General features: G+C 36.0%; 2 protein-coding genes across 3 annotated transcripts; both read right to left on the minus strand.

Moving 5' to 3' along the window:
- Window positions 1–3,715: 3,715 nt before the first annotated feature.
- On the minus strand, window positions 3,716–8,613 carry LOC131643783 (uncharacterized). 2 transcript variants are annotated; one of them, XR_009296291.1, is made up of 5 exons: window positions 8,221–8,613; window positions 7,406–8,114; window positions 6,178–6,538; window positions 4,498–4,882; window positions 3,716–3,989 (listed from the first exon to the last, which is right to left on the minus strand). XR_009296291.1 is itself a non-coding variant. In XM_058914103.1 (4 exons), the coding sequence occupies exons 1-4, from the start codon at window positions 8,438–8,440 to the stop codon at window positions 4,832–4,834; spliced, it is 1,341 nt and encodes a 446-aa protein (XP_058770086.1). In that variant the 5' UTR covers window positions 8,441–8,613; the 3' UTR covers window positions 4,303–4,831. The 2 variants fall into 2 exon arrangements, 1 of the variants encoding a protein (XP_058770086.1); XM_058914103.1 differs by lacking the exon at window positions 3,716–3,989 and having other exon boundaries at window positions 4,303–4,882.
- Window positions 8,614–13,945: 5,332 nt separating this feature from the next.
- Window positions 13,946–19,473, minus strand: LOC131643784 (uncharacterized). Its single transcript, XM_058914104.1, has 6 exons — window positions 18,997–19,473; window positions 17,578–18,379; window positions 15,984–16,395; window positions 14,470–14,871; window positions 14,312–14,388; window positions 13,946–14,196 (listed from the first exon to the last, which is right to left on the minus strand). The coding sequence occupies exons 1-4, from the start codon at window positions 19,250–19,252 to the stop codon at window positions 14,821–14,823; spliced, it is 1,521 nt and encodes a 506-aa protein (XP_058770087.1). The 5' UTR covers window positions 19,253–19,473; the 3' UTR covers window positions 13,946–14,196; window positions 14,312–14,388; window positions 14,470–14,820.
- Window positions 19,474–20,911: the final 1,438 nt, after the last annotated feature.

Consider the following 20,911-nt stretch of genomic DNA (forward strand, 5'->3'; position numbering starts at 1 on the left):
TAATGTTGAATTTGAGTTTTTAATGTATTTTTGTTATGATTGGCTTTAGATGTGGTGCACCCTGAGGATGTCTTGAAAGCTAATGTGTTTATGGATGTTATATTGGGTGATGTCGAGGTAAATGTTGGAAAACAATTTACACATAAATAGAAGTTTGTTACTTGTGAACATATGCTCCAATGGATTCGTACAGGGGTAGCCAAATTATTCTACGCTATAATCGGAAGGTCAAATGATGGTTCTGATAGAATACAGGAATTTGTGACATTGAGATGCGAAAGAAGTGACAAGTACACAAAAATTACCTGGAAGTTGAAATAGGATGACAGCGGAACAAGGAAATGTGTGTGTTCTTTTAAGTTGTGTGGTATGACGAATAATACATGGACATTTAATGTGATTTGTGGTATACATAATCATGACTTATTTTATAAGTTAGTCGATCATCTCATTGCATGTCGCCTTAATCCTCAAGGGAAGGATCTTGTTTCTAACATGACATTGAACATGGTGCAATCCAAAAACAATCTTGCAACTTTGAAACGGATGGTGTGATGAAGAATGGTAAATAGAATATATCTATCATGACCGAATGGGAAGTGATTCAAGAGATATTTTTGAAAGTTGGTGACAACATGAAACTGTACTTCAAAAAGCAGCTGAGGATGATTGCCTCTCCAGAAACTACATATTTGAAACGCTAAAAAAGGGTGATCCTAAGAAGGTCAAACCAACACAGAGTGACAATTCAACAAAGAAATCTTCTTCTTATTTTGAACATGTTAACACACATTTCTCGGTTTCTCCATCTTCAAAATATCAAAAAGTGTTTTCAAACGTGCTCACATTAGCAAATCATCTCATTCGATACCTTTACCAAAAATCAAATACATTGAAGAGATATCAATTTTTATGCACAAATGCATTGAACGGATTGTAGATATCAAGGATGACATTAACTATGGTTATTGTGTTGTTTCAGCTTTGCTCTGTAGAGGATATTAGAATCATACACTTGTCCACCAACAACTTCTCAAAGAGTTTAAGGCACGTAAGAAATCATACATAATGCTATACCAGAAGAAAAAAAAATAATATTTCGATGCAATTCATAAATCTCTTATTCCTTATGTTAGCTGTAACACCCAAGACCAATGAAGACGGAGAGTGGTTGCCGATGCATAAAGCATGACAATGAGCTACTCCTGGAAGCTTCTAGGCAAAAATCGAATTCACATCGGAATGAGAGGAATTCTGAGGCTGTGCAGGTATGGGACTACATGGTTGAAGGAAGGCTTATAAGAATTTATTGATACTACATATACCAACAAGATGTATCTTCTTTTTGGTAGCCTAACAAATAAGAATTTCATAGTTAAACATGTTTAACTTGGAGTAGTATTTGGATGGGTGAACTTTGGGAAGTTTCCTAAAAAGCGTGTGAGTGAGGACAAAGCATGCTGATAAGATTCGTGTTGATTTGTGGGATCAATCTATAATCTTAAAAGCAGTCAGGGCATTACAAATAGTATCAGAGCAGACCTCTCCCAATACGATGTGGTTTAGGGACGAACCAAGCGGAAGCTGATGGACATGTAACACTCAAGATCAACGAGGACAAGGAGTCGTCGTCGGTGCATAAGCATGACAATGAGTGGCTCCCGACAGCTTCCAGGCAAAAGTCAAATTCACATCGGAATGAGATGGATCGTGAGGTTGCGCATGTATGAGACTACATGGTTGAAGGAAGACTTATAAGAATTTATTGGTGTTACATATACCAACAAGATGCATTTTTTTGTAGCCTATCAAATAAGAACTCCATAGTTAATGGTGCTTGATTTGGAGTAGTATTTAGGTGAATGACCTTCTAGGAAGTGTCCTAGAAAGCGTGTGAGTGAGGACAAAGCATGCTAAAAATATTCGTGTTGGTTTGTAGGGTCAGTCAATAATTCTGAAAGCAGTATGGGCGTTACATTAGTAGTCCGACATTAGAGAAAAAATTGACGTGCTTCCCTAAAATGGGTCATATTATAGAATATGCATATAATAGGGTGTGTATTGGTATGACAAGATATGACATCTCCGAAACATTTTTTTCACTTTGGAGTGGTCCACCTCAAAATTCAACGGTATGCATTACGTGTATTGGATGGCTTTCAAAATCATTGCATTTTGTTCGTGTTTATTTCAAACCGGGATGTCATATACCACATACATCACTAGAGTGGACACCTCATTTCACAAAAGAAGTTGAAACTTGGTTAGATAACATTTTGGATATGATGGAAGAATTCACCAAGTTGAGCAAGATTGAAAGATAATCAAATAAACAAAAGTTAAAGGCAGAATCACCCATAGATATAGATTTAAGTTTTGACGCATGTTTTGATGCCTTTTAGTTTTTATCTAACAATGTATTTAAGTGAAGATTCGTTTTTTGTATGCAATGTTGGATTGATATTGTCAATGATATAATCAGGATACATTTTAATGTATATTTAACTTTGTATAAATATTGATTGTTCTTTTTCTTTTCTTTTGAACTCACCCCATTTTATTGAAGAAAAAAAATAAGGTCCATATCGAATCGAATCAACCTGTTACACTCCTAAATCCAACCTATGTAAGTAACAAATGACAAGGATTGGCAGCAGTGGCAAGTGAAACCAGAAGAACAATAAACAGGCAACTGAAGTCTTTTGCAATTTATCTAAGACACTAAGGGTCTGTTTGGTTCAAACGAGGGGGAGGGGAGGGGAGGGATTTTAATGAAGGGAAGGGGAGGGGAGGGAAGGGGAGGGAATTTTATTAATTATATATATGTTTGGTTCAAACAAGGGGAGGGGAGGGGAGGGGAGGGAATTTGGTTAAAAATACGTTTGGTTCACGAGGGGAGGGGAGGGGTTTTATTAATAATTTACGTTTTTATCCTTATGATTTTATATAACTGATATGATATTCAAAGTTGAAAATTTCATAAATAATTTTTTGAAAATAATATTCGTAATATTTAATGATTAAAAATTTATAACTTACCACATAATATTAAAAAAATTGAATACTTGATATGTATTATAACTTTCGGCGCAAAATTATCTATATGTTGATAACAACTTTTGAATACATAAAATAATTTATCGATATATATAATATATAAAATAAACAAAATAATTGAATGGTTTAAAATATTATAATATATATATATATATATATATATATATATATATATATATATATATATATATATATATATATATATATATATATATATATATAATAGAATATATAACGAAATTAGAAAAAAAATTAATATAAATAAACATAAAAATAAAAATTATAATAAAAAATTAAAAATTTTAGTTACTATAAATTTTATTAAATAAAAATTATAATTTAAAAGTAAAAAATAATTATAATAAATTGATATAAGCAATAGAGAAAGAAAAAAAAAGCAGACGAAAGAAAATAATAATTTTGAAATAATAAAATAAAATTGAGGATATTTTAGTAAATATATTAATTTATTAAATGTCAATAGTCACATTCCCTCCCCTCCCCTCCGAATCCCCCCGATTCGGGGGAACGCAAAATGTGTGATTTGGAGGGATTTTGCTCCCCTCCCCTCCCCTCCTCTCCCCTCCTAAAAATTGAACCAAACACATTTTATCATAAACATTCCCTCCCCTCCCCTCCCCTCCCCTCCGTTTACCTCGAACCAAACACACCCTAAATGGTTTAAATCAACCAACTAATAGATAAATGGAAAGAAAATCCATGCAGAAAAATAGTACTTGCTGAGATGAATACATTTTATACACATATATGTCGTGGTATACATGTTTAGCATAATTCATCAGAATAGTGTAAAGCATCGCATGACAACAGCTTGGGAAATTCCACCTAAATCTCGGCAACAAAATTCCAGCAGTGAGAATGCAGACTTGCCAAGCTCTATTACAGAGTAAGAACTTGAGCTCTTTAAGGAGCTGTTTCAAAAACAAGAATCATTTTGTACTTATTACTTAAAAGGTAGCCTGAACTAAAGCTTACTTTACATTTACCTAACTAAAAGCAAAGAATGTAAAAGAAAAATTTTAAAAATCATTATAATTATAAGATAAATGTAGAAACTTTTTATTGGAAATTGTGTAATATTTTTATTAAAAATTTATAATTAATGTTTTCATTGCTTTGTTTCAAGACAAACTTCTATTAATGTGTTTTTTATTTTAACATGTGCCCTTAGGGCACATGGTAGCTTTACCCTAATTATAATAATATAATTCACATGACAAGGTGTAAGACCAAATTAACAGAGAAATGAATTTCGATGATGGAATGTTTGAATATACTACAATACAGGCTGATTTCACATTATTCATTTATCCAATTTTAATAAAAGAAAATTATGAACTTTTACACAAGTAGAAAAGAATCGCCCAGACAAGCTACAAGAACTACTGTATTCCATAGGATAGATCAAGCAACGCATACCTTCATTCAAATCAAGAGCAAACTTATTCAGCTCTGGATAAGTCCTCAAGGGACTCCTGATAATCATCAGGAGCAATGTGCGTAATCTAGAAGCTCTTAACTGAAATCACAAATGTCTGCAAGGGACATGGAAGATGCAATAAGCATCTTTGAAGACCAAGAATGGTGGAAAGCATCAATGATGGTCTTACAGAAATGTACAAATCCATTCCAGTCAAACTCGGCCCATATGCCTGCACTGAAATCAGCTAACAGAAATCTTTTAAGCTGCAGCAGCCCATCAGTTAACAACATATGTCCCAGGCTGATCAGTTGCCGGCACAGCCCATACCCTTTACCAGGGCCAGACCAGTCCATAATTTGCATCAGGTGGTGGTTGATGAGACTGGAGTATCAAAAACAACAAAGAATATAATTAGATGCAAAGAAAAAGTAAAAGACTTAAAAATATGTTTGCTCACTTGGAAAACTCAATTATTTTTGTGGAAAGATGCATGCATAGTATCACATCATTATCTAGACACATCAAACAAGCATTTTCTTGAAACATATGGCCTTAGGGCATAACCAAAGAGATCAGAATTAGTATATTTACAAATCAGATAGAAAGGAAATGCACAAGTGAGCACAACACACCTTCAAGACTATATACACCCATGAATCACTAAGAATAAATTAAGTTTTAAAAATAAAATGAAATTGCAAATGAGGTGTCTGTCTTCTTCCACATGTTCAAAACAAAATAGAAATTTGCTACAGTGTAATAAAAGCCTATTTCAAAAATTGTTTCAGCAAGGTTGAGTTCGCATGTATCAAAAAATCGGAGCAGTCACATTCAAAGCCAGGGAAATGCATCAAAATCATTGTAGCACCGACATCTCTGAAAACCGGTGTCTGTGTCAGAGTCGGACACCAACACCAACACTTGTGATTACTTGTCAATGCCAGCATCGTGTCCGGTGTCTTGTCCGTGCTTCATAGATGATAATAGATCTCAGGAACAGATATTATGTTTGTCTTGTCTCCTCTTTTTTGTGTGATTCCCATCTACACATGTGTGTGCAGCAATTTTATATCTACTCTATATTTTTCTTTCATACTCCAACTTCTTAATTATGTTTTTGAGATACAATATCAAGAAAATATGTAAAAACAGTTTTGGTCCACAAGGGTCAAATGATATGAGATTGAAGCTATGATATCCGGAGGTTTATATATCTGAAATTTATGGTAGTACTTTAGAGTTGCTTTCATTCAGTTCAGGTATGTAGTTTAACAATTTTATATAAAATTCACTCACATGGAAAGCTAAGCATATTGCCTTGTTAGATTATTATTACCTTTGTCCCCAAATATAAGACCCCTTGAGAAAAACACAGGAATTAAGAAAGTCGGTTGATATTAAATTTGTTGACATTCGATATTATTTTATAAATTTATCCTTCCAAGAGACAAATAATCAATGCTTGCATAGTGTATATTACATATTTCAGAAAAAGATATAACATAATTAGGGGTATGTTGGTAAAAAATAAATAATTAACGTAGTTGACAATTCAAAGAGGGTCTTATAAAAAGGGACGCAAAAAGCCCAAGAGGATCTTATATTCGAGGATGGATAGAGTATATAAGAGTATATTTGATTTGACAATTAAATTGGACATTTAGATGCTGTAATACCTGTAGAAATGGTTGATGAAGAGGTTCATGAGGAATAAAAGGCATTCCATGACAGTGACAAGAATACTGAGATGAATGCAAATACAAAGCCGGTGCAGAGCATGTACCGACTTGTCTAGGATTAAAAGGTAACATGACCTCTGGATATCCATATCCTATTCCAGCAGGTAATGGTGGAGCCCATGGTCCAGGTATGTGCTGGAAAAGAGGTTGTGGGTGGTGTTCAGTAAAAAGCTGCAGTTCATGAGTGGATCCAAGATGTGGAAAGTCCGTGCGGTAATTTGATACGGCTGTATACATCGGCTGCATGGTATATGATCCTCCATTGAACCCAAATCCAGGGTCAAATCGTTGCACATACCTGTTAAGCGAGTAAAAAAATCAGATAAATCCATAAACCCATACACCAAGCATGTCTTCATCTTTATATTAGTTGGACACAATTATTGAGGGAACATAGAAATATTAACATGTCAATAAATATTGCCTAAATAAATCACAGGAGCATTATTATATTATAAAATTGCATTTCATTCTGATGCAGAGACCCAATAGCATACCAAATTTACATGCCCTTAAACACATCTAAAGCTTTAGATCCTAGAACATCTATTATTCAGCATAAAAATCCAAAATTCACTTCAAAAAGAACTTGGGAATTAGGATATAATGACCAACAGTGAGAAATCCAAAAACAAGTATATTAATTAAGCACGACTGAATGGCAACACCAACATGTCTCAAGCCTTTTCTAGAAGAAAAATACATCATATTTCCAAACACAAAAAAAGACTAGGTACCATGATACTTCAGGCAGTGTTCTTTTATTCATGTCACTTGTGTTGAAATTCATTAGTGTTGGAACAAGTAATGACAGGTGGTGTTAGAATTTGATAGTGTTTTCATTAAGAAGAAAGTGGAAATGCTGAAGCAGAAACCTCCATGCATAACCTAACACAGACGAATTAACACCAATACCCTCCCAAAACTCAAAATCATGAACATGATAAATTAAAATAGGGATAAATGTATTATAATATAAAAACCATCTCAAACATCATGAGCATGATAAATAAAAATAATATCAAAGCCATCTAATAACTCCTACAATGGCAGTATTAAATTTACGTCTGAGAGCTCAAATCCTTTATTTTGAGAAAGCTGGAAAAAAAAAACTACAACTTCAACATACTTAAAGGCTAAATGAAACGGTAACAGGCACCCATACCTTTCATAGCTCCTGTCATAATCAGGATCCTTGCGGTCAACTTCACGGTCCCGATATATCGCCACCCTGCTATTCTGCATGGGCCTACCAACTGATTCCTTCTCTTCCCTATTTCTAGCCTTAATGTTAGTTGTGGAAGACTCAATCAACACCCTACTGGAACTGACATCCGGCACAGAAGCCGGTTTATCTTCAACCTGAGAAAAATCCAAAGAACCAAGTAAAGAGTTATCCTGCTTCCTTGACTCGCAACCTGGTTCTGGCTTCCCATCCATAGTACTACCATTATCACTTGAACTAAAGATCCTAGCCCGAGCCCTACTATACTCCTCTGTCCTCTCTTCCACACTTTTAGAGTTCCGATTCTTAACTGAATTTGAATCTGTATCACTAAGAGCTAGAGACTGCTTCTGTGGTCTCTGTTTAATCGCAACCTGCTTGAGAGCAGTGTCTTCTGACGCTAACTTTACAGGGATGTCTGCAAGACGAACGAGAGGAGGCTTATATCCAAAACTCTTGTGGACAATAATAATCGACCCAGAACCATCTGGTAAACTATCATCCACTAAAACCATTGACTGCAACGAGTAATGCTGAGCCACCCGATGCGCTGCCAACCGCAAATACGAAGTCGGTAGTTTCTGAAATTCAAGCTGCTGTTGATTCGGATCATGAATGAACTTCACAACATCCTGCTCCATCCGCAGAACTGTAAATTAAATTACGAAGCTCTATCAGTATTGTAAAACATAAACCTAATTTCTACAAGAACTTCAAAATTTTCTTGCAGTGAATTTGAAATGTAGAAAACTCACTGGAAAGGCGTTCGCGGGGGTTCTGAACCGCATCAAGAAGGAACTGGTCAACTTGATTGATAACGTCATCGGAGATGTTGATGTTACCGTCACTGGACGATGGAGGAGCATCGTCGGCGTGTTCGTCGGAAGAGTGGTTCAATTTCAGGCAGCTTATGGAGTCGTTCAAATCGGCGACGTCTGACGGCGGCGAGGCTCCAGAATCTTGAGCAAAAGCCATGGCGAAGAATTGGAAGTGAAGAAATGGAATCTTCTAGGGTTAGAGAATCGAACGAATCATTGGAGGAGGTTTCATGAGATACGGTTAGGGTTCAAATTTGCATACTTGTTGGAAATTAAGAGAGTGAAGGGGTTACGGAAAAAAAATATCTCCCACGTGTTCCTCCTTAATAGTACATCACTCTAATCCACTACACGCGCTATTAAAGTTGTTGAAATTTAAATGATTCTCACTATAACAAAGAAACAATTTGATGTTAAATTCGCGTCAGACTATTCTCCTCCCTCATTCTTCTCTTTTCATCTTCTCTACTCTCTCAATCTCTCTCAACCTAAAATTATCAAACTTCCACCAAAATTCATTGTTTTCTCTCAAGTTCGGCATGAACATCAACAACAACGATCAACACATTCCAACTCGTTTAAAACTCATTTTAATCGGTAAGTTTTCAAGTTATTTTTGAGTATTTCCCGTAGTTTCATTTGAATACACTTTTAGGTGTAGAAATCATTAGGTAGTCTTAGAAACATAGTTTAGAGACAATGTAGATATTTTTTATGTGTAAAACGGATGATCAAGCCGCCAAAAATAGATTTTTAGAATGCTGGAACAGTGATATACGCCATTGTCGCGTATTTGGAGCTTCAGAACGTTTTGTAGGTGCATCTACAGAACAATTAAAACGTTAGGTAGTTCCGTATAGGGGTGTAAGCGGATCAGAAAAAACCAATTAAACCGACAATCCAAACCAAACCAAACCGAAATAAAACCGATTGTTTATGGTTTGGTTCTAAAACCGAACCGAACCAATAAAAACCGATGTGGTTTGGTTCGGTTCTCGGTTTTAGTTTTTAGGAACCGCCAAACCGATGAACCGAACCAATAGAAATAATTACGCTCTAAATTCTTTATTCCACCCTTCATTAAGCTCAAATTGTGTACCTTTCCAACCATTCTCCATCTTTGTTTTTACTTTCTTCCTTTAAGCAAAACACGCATTTAGAACTAAACTCCAAAACATATAAAGTAAAAATCATAAGTCACAAAAACTTGTTTTCCCTAAACTACTTCTCTAGTTGTCTATCTCAAATGTTGCTCTCACTATCGCCACTATGATATGTTATGGTATCCTTCTTCGAGTTCAAATTCTCTTCATTAATTTTCATATTTTTTCTACCTTTCTGATTTCTTCTTCAACAAAACTCCTTCTAGTCTTGTTACACAATAGTTTTTTTTGTGTATTTAAGGCGGAAACATGTTAATTATGTGTGTTTTTCTGTGTTCTATTTGTTAAGCTTTCAAATCTATTTCCAACATTCCGATGTCAAGATTCAACTTTTAAAGTGAATTTATTTCATTATTCAATAAAAGTATGTCATTGTTTCATATATGAATTTAAGTACAACTTGTAAGTTGTTTGAAAAATTAGAGCATGAAATAAATGACATGAAATGTATTATTTTAAAAAATAATAGCATAAAATATATTGAAAAATACAATATTGAAAAATACATTGAAGAATATAATGTTTGAAAAAAATCTTAAAAACCGATCAACCGAACCAACCCAAACCGAACCAAACCGATTAGTTTGGTTCGGTTCTATTTTTGAAAAATGTTAAAAACCGAACCAAACCAAACCGATGAAGATATTATTGGTTCGGACCTTTTTTTTACTAAAAACCGGTCCAAACCGATCCGATTACACCAGCTACGAAGCATTTTATTTTATATTCGCGTCAGACTCTTCTCCTCCCTCATTCTTCTTATTCCAACTTCTACTCTCTCAAACTCTCTAAACCTCTAAAATCAAAGTTCTACCAAACTTCATTGTTTTTTCACGAGTTCGCTAGGGACCTTCAACATCAACGATCAAAAGACTCTGACTCCTTCAAAATTCAATGTAATCGATAAGTTTTTGAGTTTCAGAGTTATTTTCAAGTATTTCCCATAATAGAGTTAGAATATAATTTTAGGTGTATAAATTATCGGATAATTTTAGAAACATGGTTTAGAGACAATTTAGGTATTTTTTATGTGTAAACGGACGATCAAGCAATCAAAAATGTGTTTTTCAATGGCTGGAATAGTAACAGACGTCATTGTTGCGTTTTGAAGCTTCAGAACGTTCCGTAGGTGCATCTACAGAACAAATGTAACGTTAGATAGTTCCGGAGATGCAGTTTCGGAACAAACCCAATTTTATAGAATGTTAGGTGCTTCCGTAGATGTATCTACAGAAGAATTCCATATTTGCACCTATGGAGTTAAAATTGATTTTTTTTAGTTTTTCCTTTTGTTTTTATAATTTAATTGTATCTAACTCGACTTTATTTGTAATATGCGGACATTATGATCGACCATCCAAACCGCATAATATCTGAGAGGATTGCACAACATGCATTTGTGCGACGTCCACGGATGCAGATAGTCTCACAGGTGACAGATGGCACCTTCGTTCCAGCAGATGTACCTGACACCTCAATTCTAGCAGAGGTGATAGATGAGGCCACCCAGCAGAGTCACCCGGAGCATAATAGATAGAGGCCTTCCACATATACTTCTTCATCCCGGAGGCGTCGGGATGATGGTGAGGAGGGTACCTCACAGAAACCCTTCACCCGTAGACGTCTCCGGGATACTTCTACTACTCCTATGCCACCTCCGCCCGATGCTGGATCTCCTGTTCCACCTCCTAATGGTGTGGACCCATTGCACATGGAGGCCGGTGTGTCTGAGGCGCCTAAGGGTTACCCAGGGGGTCCTTCAGATTTATCCATGTTTACGGGGTACGCATATTATACTACCAAACATGTTTAAAACGAAGAGGTAAAATTTATTAGATTTATTACTTTTTTGTCCTTAGTGGAAATTTATTACTTCTAACTTTGCTTGTTATTAACAGTGTTTTCTTTGAAAATTTTCAGGATATGGCTTCCCAAAAGTTCTACAACCACGGGCGGGAGATTTTATCTCTGCGACAGCCTACAGAGTCGTGGTTCCAGGATGTCCTTAAAGCTTTCGGGCTGAAGAACCTATGCCACATCAGGTACACCATTATACACAACGGGATGTTGATAGAATTTGTAGAGAGGTGGCACCCAAAGACGTCCTCATTCCATCTGCTTCATGGTGAGGTTACTATTATTTTGGACGACATCGTATGCCTCCTGCATATACTTGTACGGGGTACCCTCCTTTGTCACGGTAGGATGACGAAGGAGGAGGCGAGAGAGGCTCTGATTGAGGAGCTCGGGGCTGTTCCAAAGGATGTGCTTGAGGAGGCGGAGAGGACTCGTAGGGCTCACGTGAGGTTTTCCTTCTATCGTAGAGATATAAAGCCGAGCTCCTTGCGGCACAGGATGTTATTGGTGATCCAGTTGAGGTGGAGATACACATATAGTGTGTGCTTAGGTGTTACTTTTTATTTTTTTTAGGCATTCATTTGTTTGTGGACACGAGCTCCTCCTATACAAATGTCGTTTACCTGAGGTACTTTTTGGATATCGCACGGATCCATATATTGGCGTACAGCTACGCGAGACTCGGAGAGGGATGCCAGTGGAAGGCAAGGACTGTGGCAGGCAGTTGTTCACTCTTAGTGGTAACAATCTTATATACTTCTACTTTTTCTCAAAGTTGTTCATTCTATATTCATGATAAGTTCCCCGTATTTTTTATTTTCATTTCAAGGGTGGATATTACAACACTTCTCCATTATCATTGGCTGGGGAGAGGTGGATAGCTACACTGAGGCCATGCAACATGCTCGTGCCTTCGTCCCCCTTAGAGGGAACTAGGTGTCGGATCCTTACAAAAACTATCTGGACTGCATGACTGTCGAGGGCACCCGATACGACTGCTACGGTGCTCACTATGAGACGTTTCCGTGAGATGACGTTGCACTATATTCTGGATGGTTGGCATGCAGTTCGACCATCACAGTTCGTTATCTTCTAGAGCGCGTCATGCGACAGTTAGACTACTGTCAGACGATGCCTCGCCACCCTTCTGTCTCCGTTCCTTTTTTAATGACTCGTCGCCAGATAGATGAGGCCTTTGCAGACTTAGAGAATCACATGGTTCTGGACGAGGCTCAGGCGACCAAAACAGAGGTAGACTGGAGATGCGCTGACGGGTACAACACTTGGTACTTCACTGTGTCACACCCCTAAATGATCCCCACTGCAAAGGGATCACCACCTAGACCAGCTCATTAGGAGATATTGCAGACTCATCAGTCATAGTTAGACCACACACGTGATGTTCTTCCTCGTTGTTGTGAGATACTTGAGTTGACGCGGGCGGACATTGACGGTGATTTCTTCCTTGAGGGGTCTGATCACAGGCGTATACTGGATGATATCATTAGGGTGGCAGATTGGGCATTTTTGTACCATAGACATCGTGTCAGGACGGATGGGGCACTTGACGGTAGAGGTAGAGTATCCGGCAGACAAGGCGGCGGTGGACGCAGAGGTAGCACGAGAGCTAGAGGATGGGGATGTTGTCCGGCACACACAATAGTGATTGTGCTGTTTATTTTGATGTCTGTAATTTTATTAGATTGATGTACTTTATTTTGACTATGTATGACACTTTTTGGATGATTTATACAATGTGTTCTTTTTGTGTACTATATACCATTGCTTTTACATCATACTACTTTAATGTACTAAACTTTATGTTAAAAAATTTGAGATTTGGAGTGAAATGTTATTGATTTAAAATATAAAATAATGTTTGGTATGTACATCTACGGAGCATTCTGTTTTTAACACGTTCTGTAGATATATCTACGGATCATTTCATGAACTGAATTAATTTGAATTTTTAATGCTTCCGTAGATAAGACTCCGGAAAGAAACAAATTTCAACAAAAAAATGTGTTTCCTAATGTGTATCTCCGAAATCAGAGAATATAATTGAAATTTCGACAAAAGCCTAAGAATTATAAAAGGTGAATTGAGATATCTCCCTATGAGACGATGAGAAGTATTTTAACTACATGACAATAATTTTAAATACAAGACAGTAAGTTTTATTTTTTATTTCAAGTGAATAATGGTCTACAATATAAATATTCATCGCAAATAGCAATCTTAAGTTTTTTCGAATGATTAATTAATTTTGAAAGATTGGACGATTAGTTAAAACAAGTTGAATGTTTGAGTTTCTTTTAATTTCATTAATTTTCTAATAAATTATTCAAGTTCTTTTATCTCATTGAAGAAAATGGTGAAAAGAAGAATAAAAATACAATAAAATGTGTTTTTGTTCTTTCTTTTACAAAGCTTGTATTTCCTACCTGTTCCTTTTTAACTGCCACTTTTTTAATGAATGTAATAAGTAGTCAAGGTATTATAAAAAGGAAAATTATTATTTGAAAAGTAAACATTTATTACCTTTCTTGGTATGGGTAAAAAAATTGACACTTTCAAATGTTAATTACCAAAAAAGACAGGCAAAACAATGTAGGCGAAGAACCCATAAGAAAAGATCACCGTGAAAAAATTGTTAAAATTTATCCATTAACGAACGCAGAAATGTATGAAGAGAGTAAATTATACAAACTCATCCACAGAAGTTAGCCATACATGAGGTTACGGATTACTTGCTGGACTATGAAATATATAGGGAATAGTAACTAGAGCTATAAAACTCCAGTTAAATCTTCAACGCAAGTTCATGCAATCTGAAGGCAAATGACGCCAAGCAAGATTTGAATCCCTTTAGCTCTCTTTTGGGGAGCTCAAGCTGACAAAAACACGCAAAAAAATTCATTTGATATTCTTTAAAGGTAACTTGAATAAGTTAACATAACATTGGTTTTGCAATAATCCACGTCAAAGGTGCAAGGAAATTTACTTACCAATGAAACGTTGAAGTGTTTCCTCTGATGATTCCACTATATCCGTATACCCAATCTCAAGAAATGAATTGGGTGAACTTCAACATTAAGAGGAAAGAATGATTCAGTCACGTTTCAAGAAGAACAAAATGCCACAGAATAGGTTAAGCAAAACATACCTTCATCCAAGTCAAGCACAAACTTGTATGGCTCTACAGAAGTCATCGGTTCACTCTTCTTCATGAGCAGCAGTGTGTGCTCCAAAAGCTCCTCACAGAATATCAAATGTCCACAAGAGAAACATAGTCATGGAACTCAGAGAAGATGCAAGAAGCATCCTTCGTAAACCGAGATTGGAAGAATGGATCATTGTTTGAGGTGGGTTTTTAAGAAATACACAAATCCATTCCAGCCAAACTCGGCCTGCATGCCTGCACTCCAATCAGCTAAAAGAGATCTGTAGCTGCAGCAGACCGTCATCTTACATTATATAGCTCGGGCTGATTGGGTGCAGGCATGGCCTATGCCCCTCATCGGGGCCGGGCCAATCCAAAATTTGCTTCAGGTGGTGGTTGATGAGACTGCAGATCAAGTACATAAGGAATAATTAGATCTAGATGAAAAGCTACAGGATAATATTCACAAGCAAATTGAAGAGACTGCAGATCAAGTACATAAAAAAGAATAACTAGATCTAAATGAAAAGATCAAGGATAATATTCACAAGCAGCAGCAGCCGAAAAGGAAGTAAAATTTTGGCAAATCAGCAAGCAATTGAACTATGCAGTATGAAATGAGGAAAAACTGACATTGTAAAGTGCAAAGTGCACAATGCACTGCTTAATCATACCAGCCTCCACGACTAATCACACAGCCAGAATATCATAAAACAGAACAATTTTGCAAGTTTATTCTAATAAAAAGTGAAGCAAATAATTTATCAATGGCATGATAAAATATCGTTTAAATTGCTGCATATAACCACAGTTTATCCACAATTTTTTAATATTCACGGCATTAGTTGTATATGAGTTGTGAAATCGGTAGGATCTTACAATCCGTGTTACAATCCTCCGATTCACGATCTTGAGACCCCTCTCGGCTCCTGTGTAGGATCTTGACGCTGACTACCTTGGTGAGGGCTGCACAAGCTTTATAAACACTACACAAAGCATATCTCTAAGTAATGTGGAACTAAACCCACCCCCTTCATACCCAACACAATGAAAGTGTTGGGGGTTGCAATGAAGAAAACCCAAATGCCGCAATTAAGTGGCTAGGGGAAGCATTTCCAACACACTCCTCACGCTCTAAAAAAAAATTAACAGCTATCTCTTGCAGTTCAGAAAGGACTTAGCTGTTAGTTAGTACCTCCTTCAGGGTGGACCTATCACTCTTAGCGAAAAGAATGTTTTTTGATACACCTAGGACATGGATTTGATATACAGCCAAGGCTGGCCTACACTATACAACACAACCATTATCAATTTTTTTTTGTCTTCTTCAACTGTGAAGGTTTATTTACCTAAAGCTTTATGTAACATTTTATAATTATTTCATTTCAATTCTTGTAGTATAAAGATGCTGAGTAACATGAAAATTATGCACCTTGATAAAACATAGTTTAGGACTTGATCAAAACCACAAATAGGAGTTTTTTTATATAACAAGCGGATTTGGTATTTTCCTATACCTGTGCAAAGGGCTGGTGAATATGTTCAGGATGGATAAAAGGCATTCCAGGGTGCTGACAGGGATACTGAGGTGAATGCAAATACATGGTTGATGAAGAGTGTGCACCAACTTGATTATGATTAAATGGTGACATCATGGTCTCTGGATGCCCATATCCAATTCCAGCAGGTGTTGACTGTGCAACCCAAGTTCCTGATATATGTTGCCCTGATATATGCTGCCCAGATATATGTTGCCCAGATATATGTTGCGGAAGAGGCCGTGGTTGGTGTTCGGCGGATCGTTGGGGGCCATGAGGGGATCCAAGCTGTGGAAACTCAGTATTGTAATTCAATACCGGTGCATACATCGGCTGAATTGGGTATGATCCACCATTGAATCCAAACCCAGGATCAAATCTTTGCATATACCTGCCAAGCACGTCAGAAGAATAATGGATCAGATCAATCAATACTCCAACCATATCTCGTCTTTTTAAATTTTTTAGTTTTACAGACAGAACAAACCAAAACGTAAAATACAACCCATTTGATTAGTTATAATAAGTTACACACCCCGGAGACTATTCAAAATTCTGAGTTTCTTCTTTTATTAATCCCCTTAACAACTTATCAATATATTGCCAATGTATTGGCAACTCAAACAAATCTTCTATCTTTTCTAGCATATGTATTTGGAATATGGATCCCTTCCTTTTCAGAGTATATTCCACTATATACCTTGTGTTCCTATCTTCCAAATTTTTCTTACAACTCATTTCGATTTTTCTTTCTCTTCTCACACATTGTGTAGTTCACGTTATACTAAATAGCAAAAACTTTATATAACTATGAAGAAATATTATAGGTTGTTGATGTCGTATTTAAATATTAAAATAAATAAAACATAAGATGTCATTTATAAAATCATAGGTTTGAAAAACATCTGCAAACCAGTTTTGTCAATCACACACTGCAGAAAATAGTGGTGCGTTCAAATTCAACTATAATACAGCACCTATAGTGCCTTTATTTGACAACACTTTGTACTAAATCAGTGCATTACTTAACAAAAGTGGTCTTTCAGAAATTCTGTGTAGCACTGTAACAACACTAACAACATTGTTGCAAACAAACAAGAAAGACTGAAATGTTTTGTTATCAATTATTCATTCGAACTAAAAAGCACATATAAAACTAATTCTTCAATATGAAAGAAACGTTAGCTACTTAACTTAGCTAATGTCTTGTAAATATCCATGGTAGATTAGTTCAACCATGTCATAAGTTACACCCAGGAATGAGAAGTAGTGATTTTGGAAATTTTTTTATGTTTTTATTTGGAAGGAAACAAAGACGTTTAACAAGAGAAAAAAAACATTGACACAAAATATTCTGTCTGCATTCTATAATGAAAATATTAACTACTGTGTGATCTAAATAGGATTTTACATATAAAAATGTAAGTCACGCTAATAGTAAAAGTACTGACGGCATCAATAATTCATGACTGTAAACTCAAACTATTGATTCGAGAGGGGAACAAGACAACAAGGTCAACATATATTAACAGACAAGTGCATCACTAAATAATGTGGTAAGAGGTGCATGTACCTATCATAGCTTCTGTCATAATCAGGATCCTTGCGGTCAATTTCACGGTCCCGGAATATGGCCACCCTGTTACTTTGCCTGTACCTAGCAACTGACTCCTTCTCTGTCCTACTTCTAGCCTTACTGGTATTAGTTGATTCAACCAGTCCCCTACTGATATTAGTTGAAGATTCAACAAGCCCCCTACTGGCATATGTTGAAGACTCAACCAGCCCCCTACCGGTATTAGTTGAAGAACCAACCACCCCCCTACTGGAACTAACATCAGATACGGAAGCATTTCTATCTTCCCCACGAGTAAACCCAGAGGGACCATGTAACGAGTTATCCAGCTGCCTTGTTTCACATTCTGGCTTCCCAACCACTGTACCACCATTATTACTCGAGCTAAAGATCCTAGCACGAGCTCTATTATACTCCTCTTTTCTCTCTTCAACACTTTTAGAGTTGTTTTTCTTCCCTGAGTTTGAATTTGCACTGTTAAGAACGTGTGTTTGCTTTTGTGGCCTTGATTTGATTGCAACCTTCATTACAGCATTGTTTTCTGATGGCAATTTTACTGGGATATCTGCAAGGCGAATAACAGGAAGCTTACATTCAGCAGTTTTGCGAACAATAATCCTTGACCCAGAACCATCCGGTAAACTATTATTATCCAGTAAAACCATCGACTGCAATGAATAATGCTGAGCCACCCGGTGTGCAGCCAACCTTAAATAGGATGTTGGAAGCTGATTAAACTCAATCTGCTGTCGATTAGGATCTTGAATAAAATTCAAAACATCTTGCTCCATCCGTAAAACTGGATAAATCAAATCAGAAACCCAAATCAGTCCAGCAGGAAAATTCTTTTAAAAAACATAAGGCACAATTAATCTAATACAAGTAATATTCAAACAACACAATCATAATCGCATAAGAATGCCATTAGAGCAGTAGCATGTATCACAGAATAACCATAGAACATTCAAGCATCAAATTTTAAAATGATCCATGGTTTCTGCATCATCCATTCATACATGGGAGGCAAGTTCATTCTGTCATATACAACAAATATTAACCTCCCATTATTTCAGATCTATGCATCTAAATCAGAAAGCAACAAACAAAAAATCTATGCAACAAATCAGTTCTTACAAAACACATTCTCCAGCCCAATTCAAAATCACGTCAAGAAGCATCTCAGTTGGATACTCATCTTTACCTGAAATAGCTACATACGAAGATGAATAGAGAATGCTAGACTGAACATTTATACTAGCACTATAGTAAATACAACAACTATAAATGTATAAGTAATCAGCGCCAAAATAACTCCTTAATTATACATGTTAACTGTAATTCACAATCAAAGTAGCAATTTCTCAAAACAAAAGCTTATATGTGTATTGATTAAGCAATCGATATGTGCAAAGCTACCTGAAAGGCGTTCACGAGGGTTTTGAATTGCTTCACGAAGGAACTGATCAACCTGATTAACGGCATCATCGAAGACCTTATCCCCAGTGGCAGGAGAAGAAGCAGAAGGAAGATGTGGCGAAGCAGCGTCGGTGTGGTCGTGAGCCTTGGAATCTTTGCTGGACGTTACCAAAAGGTTCAAGCGGTTCATGGAGTCATCCAAATCGGCAACTTCCCATGACTCCGGGGCTCCTAGATCCTCTGTAGAGCCCTCCATAGAAAACTCGGAAGAGGAGAAGATTCTTCAGAGTTATGGAATCGAACCTGATTCTGAGACGATGGTGAAGTATTGCACGACGAATTTCATGAGAAGCTTCGGTTTTAGGGTTAGGGCTGGGAATTTGGGGCAAAGTGATTGGTACAAGTTACGAATGAGAAGCGAGATAGGGTTTCAAGAGGATGATCGAGGTTTTCTTCACATAGCTTTTCACACGTGTGACCTTCACCTCTCACACACACTACCACTATTATTTAGATTTAGATTTTTTTTCCCAAATCTAAAATCTAAAAATATTTTCCTTTTGAATAATTTTAAAATAATCATTATTTTAAGAATTGGATTAGTCATCAAATTGATTAGGGTGTTGGATCATTAGTTTATTAGTCGAATCACTAGATCATTTAGGGGTGTAACTGGATCAGAAAAAATCAATTAAACGACAATCCAAACCAAATCGAAATAAAACCGATTGTTTATGGTTCAGTTCTAAAATCGAACTGAACTAATGAAAATCGATATGATTTGGTTTGGTTCACGGTTTTAGTTTTTAGGAAACGCCAAACCGATGAACCGAACCAATAGAACTAATTACGCTCTAAATCTTTTATTCTACCCATCATTAAGTTCAAATTCTGTATCGGTCCAACTATTCTCCATCTTTTCTTTCACTTTATTCCTTTTAGTAAAATACACATCTAGAGCCCAACTCCAAAACATATAAAGGAGATTTCTTCCTTTTCGCAAAATACACATCTAGAACCCAACTCCAAAACATATAAAGGAGAAATCATAAGTCACGAAAACTTGCTTTCACTAAACTACTTCTCTAGTCTCTTCCCTCAAATGTTGCTATCACTGTTGTCATTATGATATGGTATGGTCTACTTCTTCGTGTGCTAGTTTTATTTGTTAATTTTCTTATTTGTTTTTACCATTTTGGTTTCTTCTTCTTCAACAAAACTCCTTTTAGTCTTATTACAAAATAGTTTCGATGTGTATTTGAGGGGTGAAACATGTTAATTGATGTTTTTTTCGTGTTCTATTTGTTAAGCTTTCGAATCTATTTCCAACATTTTGATGCCAAGTGTCAACTTTATATTTTATAGTGAATTCTTATTTCATGATGCAATGAAACCATGTCACTATTTCATATGGATCAAGAGCAACTTGTAAGTTGTTTGAAAAATAGAGCATGAAATAAATGACATGAAGTATATTATTTTAAAAAATAATAGCATAAAATACATCGAAAAACATGATAGTAGAGAATACATTAACAAATATAATGTTTGAAAAAAAAAAACATTGAAAGCCGACCAACCGAACCGAATCGGTTAGTTTGGTTCGGTTTCAATTTTGAAAAATGTTAAAAACCAAACCGATAAAATCATAAAGATACTATCGATTAAGACCTTCTTTTGTCCAAAAACCGATTCGATTACACCCCTAAGATCATTGATACAACTGTACGAGTAAACTAGAATAAACTAGATAATTCGGTTGAAAATTTTGATCTCTGTAACAAAACTATATAGTTATTAAACTGTTCGAATTGAATGACTCTTTCTCCAAAAAAAACATCACGACACCTACAAAATTTTAAAATATCATAATTTTACAATTTCATTCTTCAAATTTAAATTATAAATATAGTCA

Source organism: Vicia villosa, linkage group LG1, assembly GCF_029867415.1.
Source record: "Vicia villosa cultivar HV-30 ecotype Madison, WI linkage group LG1, Vvil1.0, whole genome shotgun sequence".
Classification (NCBI taxonomy): domain Eukaryota; kingdom Viridiplantae; phylum Streptophyta; class Magnoliopsida; order Fabales; family Fabaceae; genus Vicia; species Vicia villosa.

Coding starts and splice junctions, on each gene's coding strand:
- LOC131643783 (XM_058914103.1), bottom strand. CDS start 8,440: ATGGCTTTTGCTCAAGATTCTGGAGCCTCGCCGCCGTCAGACGTCGCC. Junction 6,539..7,405: donor TATGACAGGAGCTATGAAAG/GTATGGGTGCCT, acceptor CTCGCTTAACAG/GTATGTGCAACGATTTGACC. Junction 4,883..6,177: donor TTCATCAACCATTTCTACAG/GTATTACAGCAT, acceptor TTGATACTCCAG/TCTCATCAACCACCACCTGA.
- LOC131643784 (XM_058914104.1), bottom strand. CDS start 19,252: ATGGAGGGCTCTACAGAGGATCTAGGAGCCCCGGAGTCATGGGAAGTT. Junction 16,396..17,577: donor TATGACAGAAGCTATGATAG/GTACATGCACCT, acceptor CGTGCTTGGCAG/GTATATGCAAAGATTTGATC. Junction 14,872..15,983: donor TTCACCAGCCCTTTGCACAG/GTATAGGAAAAT, acceptor CTTGATCTGCAG/TCTCATCAACCACCACCTGA.